General features: G+C 39.7%; 1 protein-coding gene across 1 annotated transcript in view; it reads right to left on the minus strand.

The window, feature by feature from the left end:
• The window catches only part of Gucy2f (guanylate cyclase 2F, retinal), an 82,333-nt gene that overhangs the window by 14,165 nt on the left and 41,460 nt on the right, over positions 1-26,708 (minus strand). The window contains exons 7-13 of the mRNA XM_059251277.1: positions 23,256-23,345; positions 15,100-15,276; positions 12,662-12,818; positions 7,638-7,787; positions 4,331-4,479; positions 2,177-2,340; positions 1,259-1,451 (exon numbers count right to left, since the gene is read on the minus strand). Of these exons, the coding sequence (XP_059107260.1) occupies positions 1,259-1,451; positions 2,177-2,340; positions 4,331-4,479; positions 7,638-7,787; positions 12,662-12,818; positions 15,100-15,276; positions 23,256-23,345 (1,080 nt within the window). The remainder of the gene's footprint in view (positions 1-1,258; positions 1,452-2,176; positions 2,341-4,330; positions 4,480-7,637; positions 7,788-12,661; positions 12,819-15,099; positions 15,277-23,255; positions 23,346-26,708) is intronic.

A 26,708-nucleotide genomic window follows, 5' to 3' on the forward strand; every position in this document is an offset into this window, starting at 1 on the left:
CCAATGATTGTCTGAGCAGAATCAGCTGGATTGATTAAACTAGTGGCTGTGTTACTGCCCATGCTGAATCATCTTTGATTTTAGTTTCAACTGAATTAGCTTTCAGTGATTTGTTTTTCTCTTCAGGCTTCTTGAGTTCAACAAGTTAAGACAGGTAGTCTGATTCCATAGATTTTTTCCCTCCACAGTGGTTTCCATGTGCATTTCTTGATTAGTTTGCAGCTCCTGCTGATTGACAGGTATGATGTCTATTTCTGAACCCTATTTAGATGACATAGTTTAGCCCTTAAGGGTCTCTATCTGTCTAATCTGAGATAAATACACTGCCTGGTGTGTGATTTGAGAGCTGGACCATTTGAGGCTACTGTGAAGGATCCGATAAATGAAGCTACTCATTCTCCAGCTCTTCCATGGTTCCTAAGACATGAGTTATCTAAACTTTGGGATACCTGAGGCATCTTTTCCCTCCAACATGACAAGCATCCATGTCACTAGCAACATGGGAATGTCTCACAGAACTATGAGACTTTTAGTCATTTTCTACCTATTTCTACCTAGAGACAATATACCATGTAAAAGGAAAAATAGTAAGGAAGCGTAGGGACAAGAGTGAAAAGAGTTATTTGTTTTCTCCTCATATTCTGAAACCATTGATTTTTAAAAAAAGAATGGAACTAAGCTGGAAGGATGGGAAATGGTGAGTTAATAATTCTTCAAATCTTAGATGAATAGATGTACTTTGGGTTAGCCTATATCAATCCCCAAAAGTTGCATCTTTAGAATACTCTGGTGTAATGCTACGTTCCTTGTATAAAAACAATACCTAGGGAGAAAATCAAATTTCCATAGCATGTATTATATAAACATAAACTTTACCTAGATGTACTCTAGGGCAGCCATCAACTATGAGAAAATCATCAGTATTTCTGTATCTTTTCATTACCCAGCACAATACTTTCTACATTGGGAAGATGCATCCAATGAACTACAATAGGTCTCCCCATCTTAACCTCTTCTTAGTCATAATTTTAGAAAACATCTCAAAAGAAATCTTTCTGGTAATCTGTTCCTTATTTAAGACTTGTTCTACCTGGCCTTCATTCTCAAAAGAATAGTAATGGAGTGATGTGTTACCTTAATTTTCATTACTAAAAGACAACATTCTGCAAAATTGCATCCTTCAATTTTGGAATACACATAAATAAATCTCATGTACAAAGTTTCATGCTAGACAGCATTAGTCTGCTAATTAACATACCTTGTAGACATCATGACTACCAATGATGGCATCAAAGAGTGTGTACAGGTCATTCAGAAGATCCACCACTTCAATGGGCTCACTCATGGCTGAGATGGTGGTGAAGCCCACAATGTCACTGAAGTACAAGGTGACCAAGTCAAATCCCTCAGGTTCAACTGTGCAGCCCTTTTTGAGGGATTCAGCAACTGATCTGAAAAGTAGACATAGCTATTCCTAAGAAGAGATTAGCCTCCTTATGTACCACATACTAAAGACAATTTCTCTAAAAATCACTTTCAGGTAAATGGTGGGAAAGAGTTTCACTTGGGTAAAGCATATATTGAGTACAAAGAATGTGTCAGGCGCTGGGCCAGGTGCTGGAATATAACATTGAGAAGACAGATCTGGTCTCTGTCTCCATGGAGTTTCTTCAACTCCCAGGGCTTCTACCTTACCCTCTCTCTTTGGAGTAATGTTCCCTGTTGGTTAGTTTTCCACAAGACTAGTTTTAGCAATGATCTCCTTGAAGACCATATTACTTGGGGTGGGGTGGGCAATGGAAATTCTAGCAACAGATAAGGGAGAAAGTCCCCTGGAAACACAGGCCTGCTTCTTCCCTTTAAGAACTCCTGTTATTTGTTTTGTTTTTAAATTGGCCATCCTCTTGGCTCTGTCATGAAGTAAGATATAGAAAAACCAAGCCACCCCAACTGAAATGATCATTATGTTCCATAGGAAGTAGGGAATTAGGATGTATGTTCTGTTTCCTTGCTTTCCAATTATACTTTGATTTGAAGGTGTGACTCAAAGTCATTGGGAATAGAAAGGGTGAAGGACAGGGGGAAGGAACAGTTAGTTGATGGGTAACTTCTTTCTTCTTTTTTTAAATGGAACACATGTAATAATGATTCACACTCCTTGGGTGTTCACACATACAGTGGCAGCATCTGTGTTAGAAGCTTTTCCGTTTTCTGTTTCTCAATTTCCAGTTCTTCAGTCCGTTCCCGGATCAAATCTTCCAAGTTGCTAGAATACTGCTCCAACATCCGAAGCATAGAATCAATAATATTAGTCTTTTTCCCTTTATTGAAAGTTTTAAACTAAAAGTAAAAGAGAAAGAAGAGCCTATGACTACATGAGCCCCAAACTCAATACTGATGGAGTAGGCCTCACCACAAATCTTTTCCTCTGAAGGGCCACATCAGCAGAAATGAGCCCAGATATAAATAGGAAAGGTCTCACTGTCACCCTGCTCCATTCACAGAGCACTTTCCATTCCCTAGCCCCCAAACATTTCCTCCCATACTCCTGATTCTTTCGAGCCTGAGCACAGAGGTTCAGAGCAAATTACTCCAGTTCTGAAATGCTATAACAATAGTAGCCATTTTTAAGGAAATAGGGTTTGGACTAGAGCCCAGGTCAATTGTGGGTTAACATAAGGAGAAATAGGTCAGGAAGTGACGTTTTATCATTGAAGTTATTAACCTACAAAGTCACCCTTATCCTCAAATAATACAGTGTTGTCAAAGATGGTCTTGACTACATAGAGTGTTCCAAATAGAACATGGCAAAATTTCCCTCTACTTCTTCCCATGTGATCCAATACTACATGGTTCCATCTAGTACCTGCCCTTCTTATCAGTCAGGGTCATGTAGAAGTTTGGCTAGTTTTGGCCTGTGTTGTTCCCTGATTTCTAAGAGGTTGCTGCTTGGTATGAATGTTCAATACATCCTCTCCAGACCTTGTCCATCTGCAAAGAGCTTAGTAACATAAGCACTACAATCATGAGACGGTAGCTCCCTCCATGATGTTATAGTCACCATGTTCAGAACCAGAAAATATTGGTAGTGGTTTTGCTGGGTAGACTATGAAGGTTCTGCCCAACAAAATTTCTACAGCACGGCCACACATGCTCTGTATAGCACTCCTTGCCCCAAGGTGGACAGTAGAAGGCTCCTTCTAAAATCTGTCCACATCTATATGTCCACTAAGATCCTAAGCAGCCAGTTCAAATCCTCTGAGCTCCCCCTGTATCCTCACTTAGAGAAGCTTATTCACCTCTTTGCATTTAAGCTATATTAGATGCAGGAAGTGAGGAGGCTACACTTGCCATCAGACAGACTAAACTTCCAGTAAAGCATTTTAGTGAGGGTAGCCCCAGTAATGCTTTGTTTGAAAGTTGCATGATGGGTACCCTTACTATCTATCAGCAACTTCTCTCCTGCCTTCTGAAATAACATCTTCAGCATCAACACAAGGACAAATGGTTTTTCATCCTGCCTCACAGTAAGTTTTTAGAAACGTGACCTTTATGGTCCTTGCTTTTTCCATACCATTAAACACCTGTTTGAGTGTCCTCAAGAACTCTAGCCAGACTAATGGACTTCCATTGTTAGCTGGAGGACACGGATGACTTCCAAAGCAGGGCCCTCTCAGGCTTTCAGTCCGAGTCTTTCTCTTTTCCGCCTCAGGTACCTGCCAGTCACAAAGCAACTGAGTGCTGGACTCTAGCCAGGCTCAAAAGCCTCTCCTCCAGAGCTGACACAGCACTCACAGAGAGCACCCACAATTTCTGTAGTGTGCAAGTCAACAAGGCTTAGACTGCATATGCCAACAGAGGAACTCTGTCTTTTCTTCCACCCTCTTCCTAGCTCTGACTATAGGAAAAATATCACCATCTTTAGAAATGCAATATCTTAAGGAGAGGGGTTATCACTTTCCATGCACTCATTCCCTCCAGTAGCTCTCAGGAAACCTAAGAAATCTAGTTTTATGTTCTACACAAACAACCTTTCAAACAAGACGTATTTTTTATGACCCTACATAAACAACCTGGCATCACCTAAATACTATACTCAAAGGAGTTCCTAAGAAACATAGCTGTGTGAGAAGTACCACATGTGCCAGGACCATCATAGAGGATGTGCTGGTGCTTTTCCAAGTTTAAGGACCTCAAAGCCAGTCCTGGGCTGCTTCTTAAAGAGGAATGTCCTTTCCCTTTGTAAGGAGCCCCTTCTGCAATATAAGACCCAATGAGTTTAGCCTCAAAGAGGCAAACTACGAGGTAATTATAATTTTAATAGACTTACCTGGTTAAATATTTCATCAAAAGTTGGTCGTTGTTCAGCAGCCTCAGCCCAGCATTGCTTCATCAGCTGGAGACATTCTGGAGGAGCATACTCAGGAGAAACCACAGGTCTATACACAGGGGGAGGCTTTTGAAGTCTGTCTATGATTTCTGACAAGGCACAAAAAGAGAAAAGTTTTTGAATCAGGAGAAGTGCACCAGGATTCAGCGGAGAGCTGAATTTCAACCAAGAAAGGGATTTGTCAGGAGAAAACATGAAGGGACCTTTTCTTTAATTTCCCCTCAGATAGCTTTAATGTTGAGTACATCTCTGGAAAGGCCTTTTGGGAAAGGAGTGAGAAACTGATCAGTTGGACTCTTGTTGCCATGCTATCCTGCTTCTGCTAGGTTGTAGATGCCACTCATGATACCAATTCCAATAGGGCAGCTTCAGTATCCTGTCCTCTTCACCTGTCCCGAAGTCCCCTCATAATTACCACAACAAAGACACTGAGCCCTCTCTGTAAGCCTACATCCAGCCAAGGTTCATGCATTGGTTCCTAGGATAATCACTAAACAAAGGGAATTTAAAACAACAGTGAACAATTCGGGGCCTTATTAAGACTCTCACGGCTATTGGTCAATGAATGCCACTTGGAGTGGAAAATTTGTTATACACCAAGCTATAGAATGGGGACTTGGCATGTGTTTGTTGTTTCATTAGATGCTCAGCACAAACAGATGAGGTGGGTTGGGCGCTCTTATTCTTCCTATAGATGGTAAAACTGGAACATACAGAGTAAGTAACTTGCCAGAAATCACATGGGCAGTGACAGAGTTCAGGTCAGAACCCAAGCCATCTCTGTCTATTACACTGCTCTGCTTCCAAATGTCTCAGGTCTCAACTGCAAGATCACAGAACCCCTATATAGAGCCAAAAGTCTTCAGTGGCCAAAGGCTTAGTTTATCCAAACTGAGTCTTTCTCCAAAAGCAGAAAACTCTTTATAAATAGGAGAAAATCATTAGCTCCCAATGTCCCCATCAACTCATACTGAGCCTCAAACTCATTTTTCTGCTTCTAGCCTTAACTTCTCCAAACCATTCTAAAAACATGTATCTGGTCATGTCACTTTCTAGTTCAAAATGCCTCCATGACTTCTATTTCCAACAGAATAAAGTCCAAGCTCCTTAACATGGCCCTGACTATTTCTTCAGAATCGCTACCCATCCCAAGTCTCCTCTCCACCACCATCCTCAACTTTTAACCTCTGCATCCACAACCAAACTTTGACTGCCTTTTCTACCTCTGCATTGACCGTAAGCCTTCAGTAGTGCTACTGCATATCGTAATGCATGATGCTAGCCTCCAGGGAAGGAGTTCTGCTCCTGCTTCTCATTTCTCTCAGCTCCTTGTATAGCACAGCTTCTTCAACCCAGAGTAGCTTGTAATGGAGCTTCCAGTGCCATAGATTCTGTGGGAACAAACCCCTTGGAAAGTGACTGCTCCAGGAAGTCTAATTTTTTGTCAGAAAGTATATAGTTGACTTGGTCACTTCTCTGCTGAGGCCCAGCATGGCTTATCCCCTTGAGGATTTTACAGTCCAAGGAGATAAACAATGAAAAATATTACAAATGCTTTAGCAGATACAGAGAGATACAGGTAAGAACAAAGAAGATGCACACTGAACAAGTCAAAGGAGAATTTCCAGCATTGGTGGCAGGAGTTGGATGAGCCAAGTGGGAAGAAAGTGAGGAAATTCCAGACATTATGAATGGCATGTGCAAAGGCAAAGAGGTGAGGGAGACCATGTACTCTCAAGGCACTAGAATACTAGAAGTGACAAAGGGTAAACACAGGCAGGAAGTGGGTGGAATATGAAGGGCCGTTATGCCACATGAGGAGCCTGGGCTTCAATCAGAGAGAGATGAAGAAAAGTTGGAGAGCTTTAAACACAGTGTGACGTGGAATTCTGACTGTGGCAAAAGACAGCTACATAACTTAGTAATATTTCCTATGTCTTTAAAACCGTTTACTTTGAAGTAAATTTAGACTTCCAGAAAAATTGTAGTAGGACTCAGCGATTACCTGCATAATTCTCACTGAGCTTACTGTAATGTTAACACAAAATACCATTGAGGACATTAGTATTTGTCTAGTACTATTACTACAGTCCTTATCTGGATTCCATCAATGTTTTCTCTAATGTATTTTTTTCTGTCCCACAATCCAATTCCAGATCTTTTTCTGCATATAATTGTTGTGTCTTAATCGCTTCCAATCTGTGACAATTCTTCATTCTTTTCCTGTCGTTCATGATTTAGATACACTTGATCAGGATTGGCCATTTATTCATTTATTTATAAATTCCACACTGGCCTGGAACTTGTCATCCCCCTGCCTTGTCCTCCCAAGAACTAGGATAACAAGACTGTGCTGCTATGCCCAGGTGCTGTTATCCCCACAAGGTTATTTTGTAGCATGTCTTTCAACTAGCATTTATCTGAAGCTCTCTAGTGATTAGGCTGAGGTTATTCTTTGCTTTTGTTTTTGTTGTTGTTGCCAAGAACCGTACACCACAAAAGTGCTGTACATACCTTGGTATGAAATAGCACAAAGGTGATGCAGTGTCTTACTGCATCATGTCAGGGGTACATGATGTAGCTGTGTCTTATTATAGGCGACAGTAACCTTGATCCCTTGGTTAAGGTGATGTCACCAGGAGCCTCAACTTAATAAACTTACTATTTTTCCATTTGTAGTTACTAAGCATCTTCCGAGATCAGATGAGATCGGGCACGTTCAGAGTGGTATGGCCGTAGACAGTTACTAAGCATCTTGGAAGCTCGCACTCTGAGAATATGCAGCTAACTTGTTACCTTTAAAATTTCCATGAACTGATTTTATTCTTCATTGACAGATCTTACCTAACGCTCATGTGTTTCAGTGGGAGACAGGCAAGAAAAATCTGTGGCATTGCTACATGAAAAGACTGGCATCGTGGAGTATCATGCGCAGTACTAAAGTACTTGGTAAGAAGTATCTCAGAAGAGCAAAAGTACTGCATGGTGGGGGTAGGGCAGACTCGAAAATTGACAGAGGTCCTAAAGTCCCTGGATTATATCTGAGTTTGTAAAAGGACCAGCTTCCTGGGTGAGAAAATTTCTTCCAGATGCTAAAACTGTCTGGCTCCAAGCCCTACCTTCATATAACAGACAAGAGCAGCTCTTTGCAGAGTAGCAGACTGTTAACACAGTCTTCCAGCAAATGGTGACCTGCTGATATGGGACACAGTGGACCCTTAGTACCCTTTTCTCACTTTCAGCTTACCTTTGGCAGGCAGATCCATCATGCAGAAAGGAGCACCCCGGACCATCACTTCTTGCATGATGATGGCAAAGCTATAGACGTCTCCTGCAAATGAACCTAACCTGATGCCCCTAGGGGCTCTTAACAGTTCAGGGGCCGTCCACAGCAGCTCTGCAAAGAAAGAATTATCTAATAAATGCGAGGAGGATTAACTGACATCTGCAATGCCCTAAAGGGCTCTGAGGGTGCTGTTTTATTAACTGCTTTATATTTTTATTAGACAGACTGGCATGCTAGTGCCCCTCAGGGTCTGAATCTATTAATCTAAGTGATTACACACAGACAGAGAAAACTTACTACTCTCTCCACCACCACCCCCAGAACCACACAGCAAGACACAGTATACAGGTGTGGGGAAGGTCAGGACACCAGAAGTGGAGGCACTATCTGATGCTTGCCTCCGTGCTCTCTTGAGCCTGCAAGTTGCAGTTGGCAGGTTTCCATGGAAAGGCAAGGGCAGTGCCAGACTGGTTGCCATGGATCTGCTGCTCGCTAAGATCTATATGTGTCTGGTAATTTGATTGTGCCGGGGCTGAGGGATTCACAACTTGCTTTCTCCAGGTCTTCTCTGCAAGGATGAGAACACCCTCAGGCCTCTGATGTTGCTTGCAGAGAAAAAAAGGTACAGCAGCTACATACCTGACTCTGCAAATATTTATTGAGTACATACTATGTACCAGGCACTGTGCTGTGGGGAAAAATGGTGCCAAACATGAAGCAAACCTTCACTCTCCCAAGAAGAATTTACAGACCAGAAGACAAGACAGCCATATGCATCCCTTATTGCAATACAAGAGGGCTAGTGATGAGAAGCACTATATGGTACAAGGAAGTGAATCTATTAAAAGCCAAATTGGCGTAATGGCTGGGTTCTGCCGAACCTTAGGCCCTGTACGGGGTAAAAGTTTATCTCTGCTCCCATAGTTTAGCAGTCAGAACATTGAACAATTTTGTAGCAGGCACCCCGCCAAGAAGAGGCGGGGGTTTTGCTATTGTTGTTGAGCTATAAAAAAAAAAAAAAAAAAAAAAAAAAAAAAAAAAAAAAAAACACCATTTCTCTGAGTTAAAAAAAATGATTGAATATGGGTAAATTCATCAGATTTAAACTAACAAACAACTGAGCTGGCTAAATTAATCCAGGAAGACTTCCTGGAAAAGTTCAATCTCAAATGTGCTCATTAAGAAGGTCAAGGGTGCAGCTTCGGGAGCCGAGAGGTGAGGGCTTTGCAGGCAGAAAGAACAGTACGTGCAAAGGAACAAGAGGCAGAAAGGAGCAAATTGCGGGTGGTGGCAAGGTGGTAAGCAGATTAGTGGAGGCCTGAAGACAAGGGCTCTGGGAAGGAATAATGAGAAAGGAGAAACGGGGCTGGTGAAGTGGGAGGAGGAGGGGGCTGAAGAATGGGGGCAGAAGGTGAGAGGCCCTGAGAGCCAAATGAAGGCATTTGGAGTGAATACAAAAGGCAGTGGGGGCGCTGGAGCTGAAGAGAGATTTGATGAAAACCCTGTTTGGGAAGATTAATCTGGCAGCCTGCACAAGCTGGATGGAAGGAGAACGGCTGGAGTCGGGGAGATCGGCTGGGAAGCTCATGCACTGAGAGCTCGCTGTGAGGTGAAAGGGACCTGAGTGGGGGGGTAAGGGGTGCAGCAGGGAAGCGGGGAACCAAATACACTGAGGGGCTCCAACGGAAAAGGAAGTGACAGGGTCAGACACCTCCTCCCTGGGCTTCATGAAGGAGGAGTTAGAGGAAACATGTTTATGTCCAAACTGGAAAGCTGGAGAATGTCTGCTAAGGGGTATAGAAGCTGGGGTCAGGGTTAGGGCTGCTGATGGCTACATTTTCATCAGTTCAATGTGGGGTTGTTAGGAAGGGAGCCTAGGAGACAAGTTCCTGCGAAGCAAGAAGGTGAGTAGAAAAGAGATTATTTGTTTTGTTAGTCAAAATCCAGGAAAGAGAACTGTAGCTTTATTTTTAGATAACCATGGTGAAGAGGCCTGAACAAAAACTTCTGGACTTGGTCTTCTTCATGTGCCCATCTTCTCACTTCGCCTTTCAAGTGTCTGTTCCCAGTAACAGGCACCTCTGACTTCCCACCCAACACCCACTTCTGTGACAGTCTCTGGTACACTCACAACAGAGGTCTACTCATGGTAGTGGTTTGCTTTTATGTCTCCCTTCCTAGAAAAAACCCAAATGACTGAATGATCCTCTAGTCCAAGGAATGTCTCCTCTGACTGTGAGATTTCAAGCAGAGGAAGTTGAGGAGGGAGAGCCAGAGTGGATATTTAAAAGCAAAATCAAAAAATGACACTTGTTCCTGGCATGCTCTCCCTGCACATCTAAAAGCATGAGACGGGGAAACAAGCAAACTGTCTGGTAAAAAGCTCAGTTATTAAATACAATCATTACCAAATAGTACTTTCAGAAAGCACTGGCGTGTATGTTGCTAATGGCTAAAACGAGCTTGTGTCTGGACTACACTACAGTCAAGAGTGAACAGTAATGAACACTCCTCCCCATCTTCCAACCCATCCCCACTTCCTCATGTCCACTCCAGAACCATGTAAGAGCCACTAGCTACCATTACACATGGACTGTCCGAAAGGTGAGGAAAATTACTTAGGCTTCTTTTGTATTGGCTGCAGCCACTACTTACTCTGAACTTGTCGTATTGATAAAGTCAACTTTGAAGAACCATGATGATATAGCATTAAAAAAAAAAAAAGAAAACAGACCTGGAAGACAAGAGATCTGGGTTTATAAATCCCAACTTGACTGCTAATCAATTTATTTTTCTGAACCTCAGTTTTCCCAAAGCAGAAGTTGAGCCAGATGACCTTCAAAGACTGACCATTTACAAGACTCTATAAGCCTCATCATTTAAGATGGAGATCAGCTCCATTGTTTCTTTTTTTCTCACTCATTCATTAATCTAACAACTATTTATTCTGCCAGACACTGTGAAGTTACTGAGGGACTCAAACCTGCTTCTTATCTCCATGGAGCTTATAATTTGGATATGGTGACTAGACAACTGAGTAGATAAGTATTACTAAGAAAGTACAAATCCACAATAAATTTGGAGACCTTAAAGATCTTGAAGAGAGCAACTTAGCTGGGCGTCAGGGGTCATAGGAAACCTCTTGATGCAGCAGTACTTAAGCTGAGTCCTAAAGGAAGAGGACTTAGCTATGCTCAGATAAGTGTTTATGACAACGAGAAAGGAAGAGTATCCCAGGCAGAAAGCGTAGCATGTGTGATAGGGCTGAAAGAAAGAGAGAGCTTGACATACATAAACAACCTGAATGAGTTCATCAGGGCTGGAGCAAGGAGATAGAGGAGAAATGGTTAAGCTCAAACCAAGTAAGACTCATGTCAGTCATGTAAAAGAATTTGAACTTTACCCTAAAGGCAATGGGAAGTCATTCAGTGAGGGACACTTATAACAAAATCAGATTTGCACTCTAGAAAGTTCCCTCTGGGTATATATAGTATGTAAGTAATAGACACCAATTTGGTCAGTGGAGTAAAATAAGGGTGAGAAACCAAGGTACAAACAGAGACAGTAGATAGTACACGCACACACACACACACATACACACACACACACACACACACACACACACACACACACACACAAACAAACATATACACAGAAGCATATGCACCCACATAGGCATAGCTCCACACAAACTGAAGAAATCCTTTCCCCACTTAAGACCAAATGTCCCTACAGTTGAAAGTTGTGCCAGTCTGTGAATTAAATGTGAATTAAATGGAACTCTGGGAAAGTATTGTGTTTTACCTTTTCTCAATGTCTAATTTTTATAGAATGTTAAGTACCTGCCATCTCTGCAGCTATTATCCCAACACCCTATTGTAAAGCAAGGCAAATGGCAAACTAGGCATTCAAACTAGAATTAGACAAGTAATTACCACACAGCTATGTCAGGGACAGGGGAAGGGAGAGGGAGCAGGAGAGGGGAAATATCACAGCTGTCACTATGATTTTTCAAGAGTTTCAACTCCTCCAAAACATGAATGGACCGAGAAGGAAAAAACTGGGGTTTTTTGACTAGGTGAAGACCTGAACTGAATTGCTGCGAAGTCACTGGGTGGTCTTAGTAACTCATGAGCCTCTGTTCTCTCATCTGTAAATGGGAGCGTTGGACTAGATGGAGCCCTACAGTTTAGTGTTGCACACATTTTGGGCAGTGCAGATGTGATGCCCTCAATGACTAGCTGTCCATCTCTATCAGGGCATGTGGCTCTCTGTCTTTTATTGTTCCTGCCTCCCATGTAGCGAAGTCAGCAATTTTAAAACTTGTAAGGCCACCGTCTTCTAGGGGCCTGTCTTTGGGGGATTGTCTGTTCTCCCACACCTCACATTTCTCTTTTAGCTTTGATGAGTTATAATTCTGCCAGGAATTCCTCGGCGCTGCCACTTTTGCACTAGACAGAAGACAAAAGCACAAAACGGATGTCACAAGCATGCCTGCTTACTTATACGTCTGTTGCTCTGTCTGAAGCCATCCCACACAACCCATAGAGCACTCATTCCTTGCTTCTTTCTCTCGGAAAGACACAGTGCTAATGTGCTCTAGTGACATCCCATTCTAGAATATACCTTGTGGGGGTCCAACTTCTAAATTACTCTCCATTCAATCTGACAAGTATTTATTGAGCGCCTACTGTGTGCCTAGCACTCAGCAAGATTCTCCAGGGACTGCTGGGGTGTCTAAACAATACAGCCTAATCCTGCCTCAGCGGGGACTGAACATTATTGCAATGGCTTTGTTTGGAAGGAAAGGCTAGGCTGAGGTTACAGCATGCAGGCTTCATTCAAGTCCCTTGGCTTGGAAATGAGGCTGGATTTTCAACAAAAGTGAAGAGTTGAAATCACCAAAAGGCTTAAATTCAATGCGTAGTTTCATTTGAACCTTGAAGTTACCTTGTGTGCATCAGAGGGTACAATTCATTGCTTACCTTCTTCAGAAGGTTCCTCTTCAGAGAGTCTCAGCATTTCTAAGATGTCATTAAAACCATAATCTGTCACCTTTAGTACAAAACGCCCATCTACCACACAGTTCCGAGATTTTAGCCTCCCGTGAATAAATTCTCTGTGGTGTAAGTATTTCATTCCCTGCAGATGATACAACAAAATTTATTTAGGCACTCATTTAACTGTTTTATGCTTTTGGAGCCAATTTCTGTGATTGTTAATGGCATGGGTGATTATGATCCAGAATTCAACCTTTCTCTCTTACTTGCAGGCAAAGCAAACCTTTCACAAGGTGTTTAGACAAAGTCTAGCTCTAAAATGCTTGACTTTGATTAAGAATCATATCTTGTGTTTATTGAGAATTATGTGCACTGGGAAATCTATTGACATTTCAAGCACAAGACGGATCCATATGCGTGTAATTGCCAGGAACTGGGAGATTCTGATTTTCCTCAACAGATCTAATGCAACCTTCAATCCATTATTAGCAGAAGTAGAAACTGGTGAGGCTTTGAGGGATGGCAATTTAACAAGAGCTACAAAATTTTTACATACGTATACTGTTGGGGTTCTACTTCTTCAGAAAAACCATGTATGCTTGCATATATGTACACAAACAAAGCAAGGAAAACACTCACTGCAGCTTTGATTTTATATAGTGTATAACTGGAAATAAACTAAATATCAATAAAGGAGTAGCTAGATTTATCATGCATTCTTATCTTTGTATATTCTGTAACACTTAGAAAGAATAAGATTGATCACTACATACTTATAGTGATATAACTATAAACCAAATAGTAAGTACAAAATAGTGAGTTGCCGAGTTATGTGATGGCATGCACATTAAAAACAAATGCAATTGTTTTTAATATATGTAAATAAACGTAAAATGAATTTCAAGTCTAGCTTCCAAATTTTTAGCAGTAGCTAATTTACAGTAGAGGTGATAAAAGGAAGAGAGTTGGATAAATGTCAATATTTTTCCCACATAGATTTGTAGCACTTGATTTTAATTTAATGTACTATTTTAAAAGAAAAGAATAGCTAAAGGATGCTAGGTATTTCTGATCTGTGGGATTGCTTGAGAGCCTTTATATGGCATTCAAATGCGATGTAGAAGAACTCTCCATCAGATGAGTTTAATCACTCGGCAGAGAAATACCTCTGTATTTTAGTGCAGTCATCACAGCACTGTTAATGCCAAGTGTCCTTTTAGTGAACTAGCTCTGCTTTGCAGCCTGATACCTCTTTGATTTCTCATGCTTTCCATTTTCTGCTCTCAGGAAGGCATGCTCTTCAGTACTTCCAAGCCCAGTCTACAATGGGCACGCTTTTCCCCAGGATAGCTAGTGCTTGAATATCACTCACCATGGGCCTGAAGAAAATTGTCATTTAGAGACGTCTCCCTTAACTAGCTGGGTGTTGCTTGCACTGTGGGTAGAAATAGCACTAGAATAGAAACTGGTGGATTTGCGTTTGTATTAGCTATGACATTACTAACCACCACAGCATTCTACTATCAGCTCTTTCACATAATAGTCAGCTGATAAATACATATTAAGAACCTATTATGTGTGCTAGATATTGCAAAATAAAGACTGTCTCATGTAGCTTCTCTGAGCCTCTGGGGGCTTGGAGAAGGTTAATTGTGGTCATTTTACAAAGGGAGAATGAGATAATGTCTTCCCCTTTCATACCTCCTTGAAAATGTTTAAGTCACTATACAAAATTCAAGGCTGTGATTAATGTGTACATAGCTCAACAAGTACGCATACCAACTCCATTAAAATACACATACACAGAGCTTAATGTCATCTCATAGAGTTCATTGGCTTTACAGAAGATCATCCATGGACCTTTCCATAAATTCCCATTGTAGTAGTCCATGGTACACACAATGGAGCTGCTGCCTTATATAATCAGTGGACATTTGTGTTCCAGTGGTAGAGTCCCATATCCACACTTAGATATGCAAAGTCTCATCATCTAGTTCCAGACTATGACACCTTTTAGAAAATGAAAGTCAGCAGCTGGTCCTAAATAGTGTAGAAGATTCTAGGCGTGAGTACTTCCCTATATCGACAAAGCAGAGAAGTGGGATATGGCTAAAGGCAGAAGAGGACTTAATGGCAAACAAAAGAAATGCAAATGTGGCCCTCAGATTGAGAAGAAACACAGGCAAATACTTTCTATATCAATACTCCATAATGCATATGGACAAAAGGGTGGTGGGAAGGTAGAGAGTCAGTACTTGGGAGACAAGGCACAGGAGTGAAATGATCACAATAGCCCACAGGAAAGAAAACATCTCCAAATCTTAAATTTCTGACCTAAAAAAGTAAAACAAAAACAAGTCAAAATCTTTGTAAACATCAAATCTATAAGGAAAATTCAAGACTCCCTTAGTCTTGCCAGTAACCTTGATGAGATCCAGCAGTAGTGATGATTTGAACATCCAATCGAGTTTCACATCATCATTAGTCAGTATGTCTTCTAGGCTCCTCCGAGAACAAAATTCTGTCACAACAGCAAACATTCCTGAATCATAGAAGAAGCCCACTAAAGGGTTGACATTCTCATGCCGCAGGTCTTTCATCTACAAAGAAGACATACAGAGAACAATCACAGCTGTCTTCTTTCAGTGGCTGACTGTTGACTGTACTACACAAAAGGTACAAGAATAAGGATGTGCAAGATGCCCACATGAAGACCCCTGTTTTTATACAAACTGTAAAAAATGAAAAAATGAGAAAATAAATATATTTTATATTCTTATTTGAGATATGAGAAAATGATAAGAAGATCATATGAGAAAAAATAAATACAATGCAGTCACTTGCCCCAAAAGAGCTCATACTCAGTGACAAATAATAGCAAAGTGGTCTGAAAAATATATCTCATCATGTAATGTGTTTTAAAAGAGACCATGAGATGTTGAGTGAGCTCAGAGGTTAAATATCTCATCCAGACAGGCAGCAAGGGAGGGAGGTATCAAAAGAAGCTTTCCAAAGAACTGATAACTAGACTGTACTGAAGAACATACAAGAATTGACCAATTGACTTGATGGAGGGGCAGAATACTTCTGAGTGGAGGAAACAACACCAGGTTTAGTCTTCCCAGACTACTATGTAATGAGGAGAATGTAAAATATCAAGGTAGAGAAATAGACAAGAGCCACAAGTCATGATGTGAATATCATAATTTCATTGTCCTATGTCATAATTTTATGGAGAAACCTGGAATAGAATTTAAATAACTATACTCTATTAATATTCCCATTAAATAGATATAAGAGAGGAAAAAGTCCTCCTCCAAATTATTCTCGGATTCCTAGTTGGGTTTCTGAAAAGATGGTGGTGCTATACACCAATACAGGAAATTTGAGGAAGGTGTAGTGGCAGGTTTTGAGGTGCTCCACCACATCTTGTTTGTTGTTTACTGTTCATCCTGCAACTTGCTGCTATACATGTTAGCTGATAATTTACAGTCACCACCATCTCAAGAAAACCGTCCTGTGGTCTAGATCCACCTTACTAAGAGGCTAGGTCCCACCCATAGACCTCAGGCAAAGATTCAACGGGAAAAGTGTACAAGTTCAGCCTCAAGATGAGATCATGTCGTTTACTGTTGTTTCAGCAGTTCCTCTATGCCAATGCTTTTCAACCTTCCCAATGCTGTGACCCTTTAACGCAATTCCTAATGTTGTGCAGACCCCCAACCATAAAATTATTTTCATTGCTACTTCAGAACTGTCATTTTGCTACTGTTGAATAGTAATGTAAATATCTTCAGAGATAGAGGTTTGCCAAAGGGGACGCAACCCACAGGTTGAGGATCACTGCTCCATGGGAGCTCATCGTATAGCTAGCCTCCAGCTGAGATCAAACGCTTGCTTATCTTTTACCTCTGTTCTACCTTGTTTCTTCTGTCATGTAATTTGAACAGAAATGTCCATCATAGGCTCAGGTTTTAGGCAACCTACCAAGGTAAATGAGAAATTAAACTTCACTGTGGAGAAACTCAATCATGTCACACTGAAATAAGGCACTCATGTATATCAAGTTGGAACTTTTCTTAAATTTTTCTTTTTTGATTCAGGGCTTCTCTGTGTAGCCCTGGATGTCCTGGAACTAGTTTTGCAGACCAGGCTGGCCTCGAACTCAGAAATTCATCTGCCTCTGCCTCCTGAGTTCTGGGATTTAAAGTGTGGGGCACCACCACCAGGCTGGTTGGAACTGCTTTAGAACTGAGATCAGATGAATGGGAATTTTATGTGTGTAGATGGTAGATAAAATCAACGTGTACATTAAGATTACCTAAGGAAAGTATGTAGAAGAGAGAAAAGGGAAAAATATATCAGTGCTTAAAGGATGGAAAAAAGAACAGCATACATTTAAAAAAAAATTAGAGGTGATGCCATAGAAATGAAGGAAGTCGTATTTAGACCAGTATCATTAACACCATATGACACAATTCATAAAAATCAAATAAATATCAGAGAAGTCAGGTAATGTGAAGAAAATGGTAGTTATTAATTTTAGAACAGCACTATGCAAACATGTTTACACAGAAATATACACAAACACACACGTGTGCATGAGTTGATTCTCTGCATCTGCACGTTAAACTAATTATAGATAAATTTGAAAAAACTGAATTTATACTTAACATGTACAGAGCTTTTTCTTGTTACTCCCAAAACAATACAGCAATTATGTACATAGAATTTACATAGCATTTGGGCATTACAAATAATCAAGACTAATGCAAAATATGTGGGAGGGTGTACACTGTTTGGATGCAAAGTATTGTTCCCTCTTCTGTAAGAGATTAGAGTATTCATGGATTTTGGTATCTGAAGGGTTCCTGAAACCAGTTCCCTGAATATAGTAAGTACAACTCTCTGGCCATATATAATTACATACATGAGAGTGTGCACACAGTCCTGTATACACAGGCTTAGAATGGTAACAACACTGAATGACTAGAAACAGACTAGGTTTTAGACATATAAATGTCATGATGTGTGAAGTGAAGGAAAGAAGTCAAAGATTATCACATGGAGTTTGAAGAAGATGGCAGTCCATTTACTGGAATGGATTATACTGTAAGACCTTCAACAAGATGGTCTGAGCCAAAATTAAGTTAATCCTGTGAATTCAACGCTACCCTGGCTATATAGCAAGTTCCATGCCAGCTGGGGCTACATAATGAGAATTTGTCTCAAAAATAAAATATTAAAAGGCCAGAGTTATAGCTGAGTGATTGACATGCTTTGAACTCAGGTTCAATCCCCCAGCACCAAAAGACATTAAATATTTGGGAGCATATTTGTTATAGCATCTAACATTATACTAATAGCCATAACACTGGCAAATTTCGGACCTATATGTCTACCTGAACTTTACAACCATCCATCCTCAGATGTAAACATGAGAGGAGATCCTGTGTTGAAAGTAGCTAGATACCTACATGCAGTCATACCCTACAAAGACTCTGAATAAGAGGGAAAGTCTGGAATACTTTCACAAGGTGAACAATTACTAGGTAGACATATACTTTACCTCTTCCATTATGTTTACTTAGCTGTCTACCACCAAAATTTCAAGGGTTGAATGCATCTTGCATCAGGACATTTGTTAGTCCCCTATCTGACATAAAACCTTTAAGCATTCAACTACCAAAGATACCTCCTTCTGAGTCAAATATTAACCCACATAATCTTAAATACTTCCTTGGCCAATTAAAAATGGTTCTGAAATATGGCAATATCAGAATTAATCCCTCCCACCTTCTCTCACACCCGGTATTATTAAATTATCCATTACGCCAGGTGGTGGTGGCACACGTCTTTAATCCCAGCACTCGGGAGGCAGAGCCAGGTGGATCTCTGTGAGTTCGAGGCCAGCCTGGTCTACAGAGAGAGATCCAGGATAGGCACCAAAGCTACACAAAGAAACCCTGTCTTGAAAAACCAAAAAAAAAAAAAATGCTCATTGATACATATTGCAGCAGCAAGGTTTTTCTACCTCCATTGGCTAGTTGGCTATACATGTCTTTTTCTAGCACTTTATTTTGTTTTGTTCATTGTATAAAATATTGTTCATATTCCTGAATCAACCTATCTACTGCCTACCACCCAGAAGTCAAAAACCCTACAGAACATATTATTAAGGTACTGGAAATGGAACTTTTTTCAGGATTATTTTCTCTTTTATTTATTTCATTTTTTAAGTGTGTGTGTGTGTGCGTGTGTGTGCGTGTGTGTGTGTATGCATGCATGTTAGAGCACACATGTGCAGGCATGTATATGTGAATCCAGGTCCTCCCAGAGGCCCCCTGGAGCTGGAGTTACAGGTGGTTGTGAGCCACCTGATGTGAGCACTGGGAATCAAACTTGGATCCTCTGGAAAAGCAAAACATGCTCTTAACCTCTTAGCCATCTCTCCAGCCCCTATACTAGAAATTTTATGATCTAATAGTTCCAACCAATATACTGCAATAGTCAGAGGAACTTTTGAATGTTTTAAAAAGTATACATTTTTATTTTTATTTATGTGTATATATGTGTGTAAGAGTGTATGACACATGCATGTGTGCCCATGAAAGCCCATAAAGGGTGGCAGATCCTCCAGAAATGGAGTTACAGATGATTATGAGCCACTCAACATAGGTGATGGGAATTGAATTAGGGTCCTCTGGAAGAAAAAGCCATTACTCTGAACTGCCAAGCAATCTCTCCATTCCTGGGACTTTTAAAATTTTGTACCTCTGTCCCCACAGCTTTTTTGGCAGCATTAGGAATATATTTGAAAATTAAGAAAAAATGAAAATTACTACAAAATGTGTTGATAAATACAATACAATGTATTTTAATTGTCTTAATTTCTATAAAATATGTATGAACATTTAAAGTAAAAATTGGCCCTGTATTATGTGGTTCATGATATACATGAAGGTAATATACATTCAAACATTAAAGCAAAGAATATAGACAAGCTAAAAAGAGCAATGTGTTCACAAATTTCCCGTTTGGGGTAAAGTGGTACAATATTAACTCTAAGTATATTATGACAAGTTCAAAATGCATTCAGGACTTTCTCGAACAATTACTTAAAAAATTAAATGAATTATACCTAAAATGCAAATATAAGAAGGAAATTGAAGTCTCTCCACATAATTTTAGCCCAAAGGAAGGCAAGAAAAAATGACCAAAATAAAACAGAGAAATAGATGAGATGGAAGACAAACAGCAGAGCAAACCCTGAACTATTTCAGTTGGTCCCTCAATGTACTGAAGACTACAGTTACTAAGTACAGGTTGTAGAGCAATGGGGAAAAATGCCCCCCAAAAAATATATGCTGCCAGAAAGAAAACATTAAATCCAAAAAATAAATAGATTGAAGGTGAAAAGATAGAAAAATACACAAAATTGAATGAGAAGATGAAGTGGCTATATTATTATTGAATAAAATATAAATCAGGAAAATAAGTATTTCCAGAGTGAATGGTTTATAATGATAAAAATGAAGACCACACTATCATAAATGTACATGTGAGGCTGTATCCTGGATCTGACTAGTACTGGATCTGAGGAAGAAAATTTTACAGAATTCTGTCAACACTGTTTGCTGACATTACATGGGTAGGCAAAAAAGAAAAAAAAAAACCTCATAATGGAAGTATTTACAAAACAGTAATCAGAAAATATTCAAAATTGTGGTTTTTTCACATAGAAATGTTGCAAAGTATTTACTAACACACTAACATGTATACCCTTCCTTAACATTAGAGTATCAATGTACACAAAGAAGAAAAATCATAGAATTAAACAATAGGGAAAAACACATTGAAAAGAATGTAGTAAGGATATATAAGATCAAAAGTGATCCTAATAATAAATCTTTCTGATAAACATAGTTGTACAAAAAAAAACCCTAAGTATCATCCAGAAGTACTTTAAAAGAATAGTGTGGAATAAATAAGTGGAATTTATTCCAGCTATGTTAAGATTTCTTCAATACTTATTTTAAAGCAATGTACCTTACTATATTAACAGAATAAAGGCATAAACAACAGACATTTCACCAGGCAAAAGAAATTGTTTTGAGAAAACTACATAATTGAAAATTCTAAACTATCAGGAGTACATGTATATGACTTAGAGATAATATTAGACGTAAGTGAACTGTATTGAATCCTTTTCTTTTAGAACCAGAAATATGGCAAAGATGTTGACCCTCCCTAACCAACTGCAAAGCCTGTGTATGCATAATGATTGAAAATAAAATAATATAAATAATAGGGGAGAAGGGAAGGCTCCTTCTTATAATAAATGTCAACCAGTAAGTATAGAAAGAATGTTAGTATTATAAAATTATTGCCAGGCAGTGATGGGCACACACCTTTAATCCCAGTACTTGGAGACAGAAGCAGGTGGATCTTAGTGATTTTGAGGCCAGCATGGTCTACAGAGTGAGTTCCAGGACAGACAGAGGATACAGTGAAACCCCATCTTGAAAAACCAAAAAAAAAGAAGAAAAAAAATTATCAATTAGTAAGTAAAATAGTGAATAAGAGTGAACTATAAAAAAAGACCCAAGAATGGTGTCTCACACCTTTAATCTCAGCTCCTAGAAGGCTAAGGCAGGAGGATTGCTATGATTTGTGGGCCAGGCTTTATTACAAAGTGAGTTATAGAACAGCCTGGGTTACAGAGTAAGATCCTATCTCCAAAAAAAGGGGAGCAAACTATTTCCATAGATTCAAATTATTTAAAAGAACATGTACTAATTGTGTGGGGCAAAGTAACTCACTGGTGAGGAAGCTACATAGTTATCACTTCAGCAACATACTCAAATTGAACATCACCAACAGTGGGATGGTCAACATTGTGTGTCTCCTGGATAAAGTACACAAAAAAAGACTACATCACTCCTGGAATTATGTGGCTAAAGACGCATAAAGTAAATCATGAGAATATTAGGCAAAGCCAGGTAGAGGGCAAATTTACCAATAACTGACCAGAATTCTTCAAAAACTATTAAGGTGAAGAAAGAGAAGTCTGAGAAGTTGTTACACCAAAGAAACCCTAAGAGATATACAGCCAACTACAATATGGGAACCTATAGTGCAAACTGACATGGGAAGAATTGCATTATAATTGTATTGTATTAAGACAATTGATAAAATTAAAATATGGGTAGTAATTTAAATAACAGCATTGTATAAATGTTATATTGTCTGATTTGGATCATTGTACTGTAATGAAGTATAAAAATGTCCTTGGCTTTAGAAAACACATGCAAAAGAATTTAAAGGTGAAAGGACAATGTCTGTCACTTACCTTTAAATGACTCCAAATGTATAAATAGACAAAAGAGCAAACTGCAAGCAAATGCAAAATCTGAGCAGACTATGCAAGTCCCCTGAAACATTCTTGAGGGTTCTTCCATAAAATTGAATTCATGCCCAAATTAAAACTCAACATACACACACATCAAAAAGAGAAGGTGTGATGCACAACCCCCTATGTTGGCTTATCTCTTTATTCACACACTTATATTTTATCAGCTTCCATAGTTTGGGCCATTTTGTCTCTTTATTTTGAGTGTAATTTTTAGGGTTAGCATCTCAAGTCATAAAATCACTGTGAAATGGGCTATTTCAGCTGCCTTTGGTCCTCTTGGATTTATCTATGATTATTTTCCCTTCATTCCAGGCACCAAAATTCTATGTAAGGGAAAAAACACATCATGATAGTTCCTCTTAATCCTTAGGAAACTCCTTGTTCCCCATGGGCCACATCCCTTGTTTCCTTTCTTTCCTCACTTGTACTATGGTCTGCAGGCAGTTGGTCCTCATTCAGATCTGTTGGAATGATTTACCTGCTTTGTAAATATGGAGAAATTTACTGTTAGTAGCATTTGAAGGAACCAAAGACAATATCCACAAATCTTTCATGGACTCCAATCCAAGTTCAAGGAGGAGACAGGAATTTAAATGGCTTAGAAGAGATCATGCCTGACTTATTTATAGGCTGCTTCCTTAAGTAAACCATCCAAGGACACTTTGAACATAACCAGTGGAGTTAGGAAAATACCATATTTCAAACACTAATTATCAGGTGAATCTTCAAGGTCTGAAAAATGGGCATATTGATGATTATGGTATACTTAATTGATAATTATATTAATAGGTATCATTTTATAAAGAAGTTATGAGCCAGGAATATGCAAGATGCATTGTGTGCTTTGCCTCTTAATTCTCTTCCTGATATAGGAAGGAAGGCAGTAAAAAGCAGACAGACATTTTGCAAATAGGGACATGAAGGCTCAGGGAGTTTGGGTGATGGGCGCAAATTAATAAAGCTCCTTCTTTGATTCAGATTCAGTGTTTTCCATTTTCCTACCTTTGCCATTGTGTCACAGAATCATACTAAGCTAGTAATAACAAATCTGCCCTTCCCCTGACAGGTTTTCTAAGGTTGCCTCATTCTGAATGGTCACTGTTAATTACTTGGAAGAAAGTATTGGTTTGAATAGGAATGAATAGAAATGAGGGTTTCTCATACCATTTCAAACACATCACTTGCACTTGATTTGATAGACTTAATGTCCCCAAAATCTCCAGGAGGGAACTTCTTCAGCCACACCCAGTCACCCTGGAAAGAAAAGGGATAGAACACTGATGAGATTCAGTTGTCAGCAGCTAGAGCAATGTACCTTCCACATAAAAGGCTTAGAGTAAAATTACCACTACAAGCAGATTTTGTTTTCTCCTCCCCACCCTCTACCCCAAAGAAATTCCATATTCTGGGTTAAAATTAACTCATAGAAAGTAGCTAAAGTCAAAAGTGTCAAAGCACTCAGAGCAGGGAAATAACCCATGTGTATGCAGATCCCAGGAAATACAAGGGTACCACTCTGAAATGTCTTCCTAAACTGACTGCAGAAAGTGCTAGGTCATTTCACTTAGTCATAGTTAAGTGATGTGGCACTGGGCTTGCTTCGATTAATGGTGATGGTTGGTGATTGCAATTCCCACTGCCTTGAGGCGTCTGTAGTGGGAAATGCAAGGCAGAAGATGGAGTGCCACAAATGTTTGCAGCATTTACCTTAACTCATTTTTCTCTTGTGTGACAGGCCATGGGGTCAAGGTGGGGGCTCTCTTACACATTCATCGTAAATTGACTGATTTAAATGTAGATTAAACATTTTTTTTTAAATTTTGATTCATACATGTACTGCTACAGTAACAAGTCATCTAGACCCTTTCCAAAGTCTCTTTCCAACTTTTGCCATTCATAATAATTTTATTTTTTTAGTTGAAGTGTTTATAGGTATAATGGGATAATTTGATACATGTATACAATGTGTAAAGATCAAATCTGAGTAATTAAAATTGATTCTTAACTTTTGCAACACAAAAGTACAATTTTTAAGGTCACTGTCAATTCAAACTCAATTATTTTATTGTCTTTCTTCACTTTTGCTGCCAGTACCTGATAATTTTCTTCTGCATGCATAGCCTCAAGGAGTCATCAGTCATCAAGCCCTACTTAGTTCTGTCTAACCAAAAAATTTTTAAAAGCAATATAAATATAGATTCCTTTTCCTCTGTGATAATGATAATGTCTTACACTGTGCTCCCTAGTCTTCGAAGTGCCTGCACATCTATTACCTATAGCCTGGAGAGTCCATTTCAGGCTGCACCTACTTGTCATCAAGTAGAGATAATAAAGCAGAGAGCTCTGTGCAATCAAGTTGTGAAAATAGGAATGTGTAACCACTCTCTTATTAAGGAATATACCCAGCTGTAGCTGTTCATCTGGAAAGCTGCCAGAGGCAAAGGCTAATGGTAGCTGTAGGCATCACAGTAACTCTCCTGCATTTTGTATTGCAAAGCATCTCCTAGCCAAGGAGTTCAAAGTCTCTCAACTAGGGAATGACTCTAGATTTGTCCAGAGCTGGACAAATCTGTGAGAGCCAAGCTCATTGCCCACAAAGCTCAGAAAGGCAATGTGGCATGAGTTGGTGCCTGCAGCAGAATGGACAAAGTGGGACCCTGGACCAGCTGCATCAATGTCAGCTGGAAACTCCTTAGAAGTACCACTGAGTTCCACAGAACACCTAGAGAATCAGAAAGTGCAGAGTTGGGACCTGTAGTCTGGATGTTATCTAGTCCTCTCTGTAATTCTGATCTACGTTCAAGTTTGCAGCCTAAAGCCCAGCCTTTCCCCTGGCCTTATCTCTGTGATGCTTCCTTCATTCACGGCCTCTCCGTTTGCCTCTCACTAAGCTTCTCTTATCAAATTCTGCTCCCAGACAGCAATCTAAAACTCATTTAGAGAAGTCAAGAGAACTGCTATGTGGTGGTGGTGCACACCTTTAATCCCAGCACACCGGAGGCAGAGGCAGGCAGATCTCTGTGAGTTCAAGGCCAGCCTGGGCTACAGAGTGAGATCCAGGACAGGCTCCAAAGCTACACAGAAAAACCCTGTCTCAAAACAAACAAACAAACAAAAGTCAAGAGGATCTGCCACAAGCTTAACTGTTTTATATCTCAAAGGACTTTGCCCTTTACAGCCATCAAAGGTTAAGCCTTAAGCTGATAGAACAAAACTCTAACTGAAATTTTACAAAATGAGATGATGTATAATGCACACTAATGGGTTTTTTTTTAAAAAAAAAAAAAAAAAAAGCCTCCTCAGCCCCTTGGCAACTGTCACTTGGCCCTCAGTAACTACCAGCTGCTATGGCACCTTAGTGCTAATTAGATAATGATATTTTCCCTCAGGTGAAAAAAGAAGCCCTAATTCTTTGAGTATATAATTGTGCACTTTGTTTTTGGGCAGCAGCCTTGGGTACATAAATGCATGCACATTTTACAAGCATGCATGTTCCACACTCACATTTGCTCATCCACACCTTGGACACAAAGGAGCACATACCACTGGTAGTGTGTACATTCTGTATATCACCCAGGTCTCCCTGCCAAGGGAAGCCTCTTTTAGGTCTGACTATCAGGGTGGGAGAAACAAACTGGACTTAGGGTTCCATGAATACTAGATAGGAGAAAGAGGCAACCTCAAGGAATTTCTGAAGCACGGTCAAAATAATGACTGAATAATATGCATAATCGGTAATGATGGTATAGAGATAGATGTGAGGCTTGACACCCTACCCATTCCAGAACTAGACCCAGAAACCAGAATGTCTGCATCTCCTTCTGTACAACTCACATTTAAGTTAGAACGTATTGTCACTGCGAACAGAGCCCTCATAGATGTGATGCCCTCATATGGCGTACAATCTGAACATCAGTTAATTACTAACAGCTCTGACTGCCTTACACGTCATACATGATACCTTCTTAAATGGAGTTAGTTCCATCAGAGACATAGGTTGATAACATAGGCAGTAAACATAGACATATTTACTGCCAGAATAGCTAAGAATAGTTTTCCTGTCAAATCACTAAATTTGACATCAGGAAAGGGTCTTACATATACATAACTCAATCTCATATCTCCATAAAGAACCCAGAACAATAACAGCACCAATATCTTCCAGTGCCCACTTTGTTCCTCTTTCCCCTATCAGGCTCCCTATGTTTGGAGTATTTGATTTGTTTACATTTTAGTTCTCACACAATCCATAAGCAGATTTATATTGCATCTGTGTGCAGACTCATTCATGAAAAATGAGGGGAAAGCAGGAAATGGGGAGCTTTTCACATGGACTAAATAGCTTTTGTTTGGGACTTTTAAAACAGATTGATAAAATATTTCACTTATCACTTACTTTTTAATTAAGAGAAAGAACCATTAAGTTCAATTCATGGAAGTTTTTTGAACTAATTTAAAGTCTGTCTGTTTTGCAGTGAGGCCATTGTGAATTAACTAAAATAAGAGAACAGATCCTAAACACAACTCTTCTTCAAGCTCAAGGGTAGTCTTAGCAGATCCACTTAATCAGTCTTCAGCTTTCCTGCCTTTAGAACAAGGTACCAGATGATTTCTCCA

This window comes from Peromyscus eremicus, chromosome X (assembly GCF_949786415.1).
Source record: "Peromyscus eremicus chromosome X, PerEre_H2_v1, whole genome shotgun sequence".
Classification (NCBI taxonomy): domain Eukaryota; kingdom Metazoa; phylum Chordata; class Mammalia; order Rodentia; family Cricetidae; genus Peromyscus; species Peromyscus eremicus.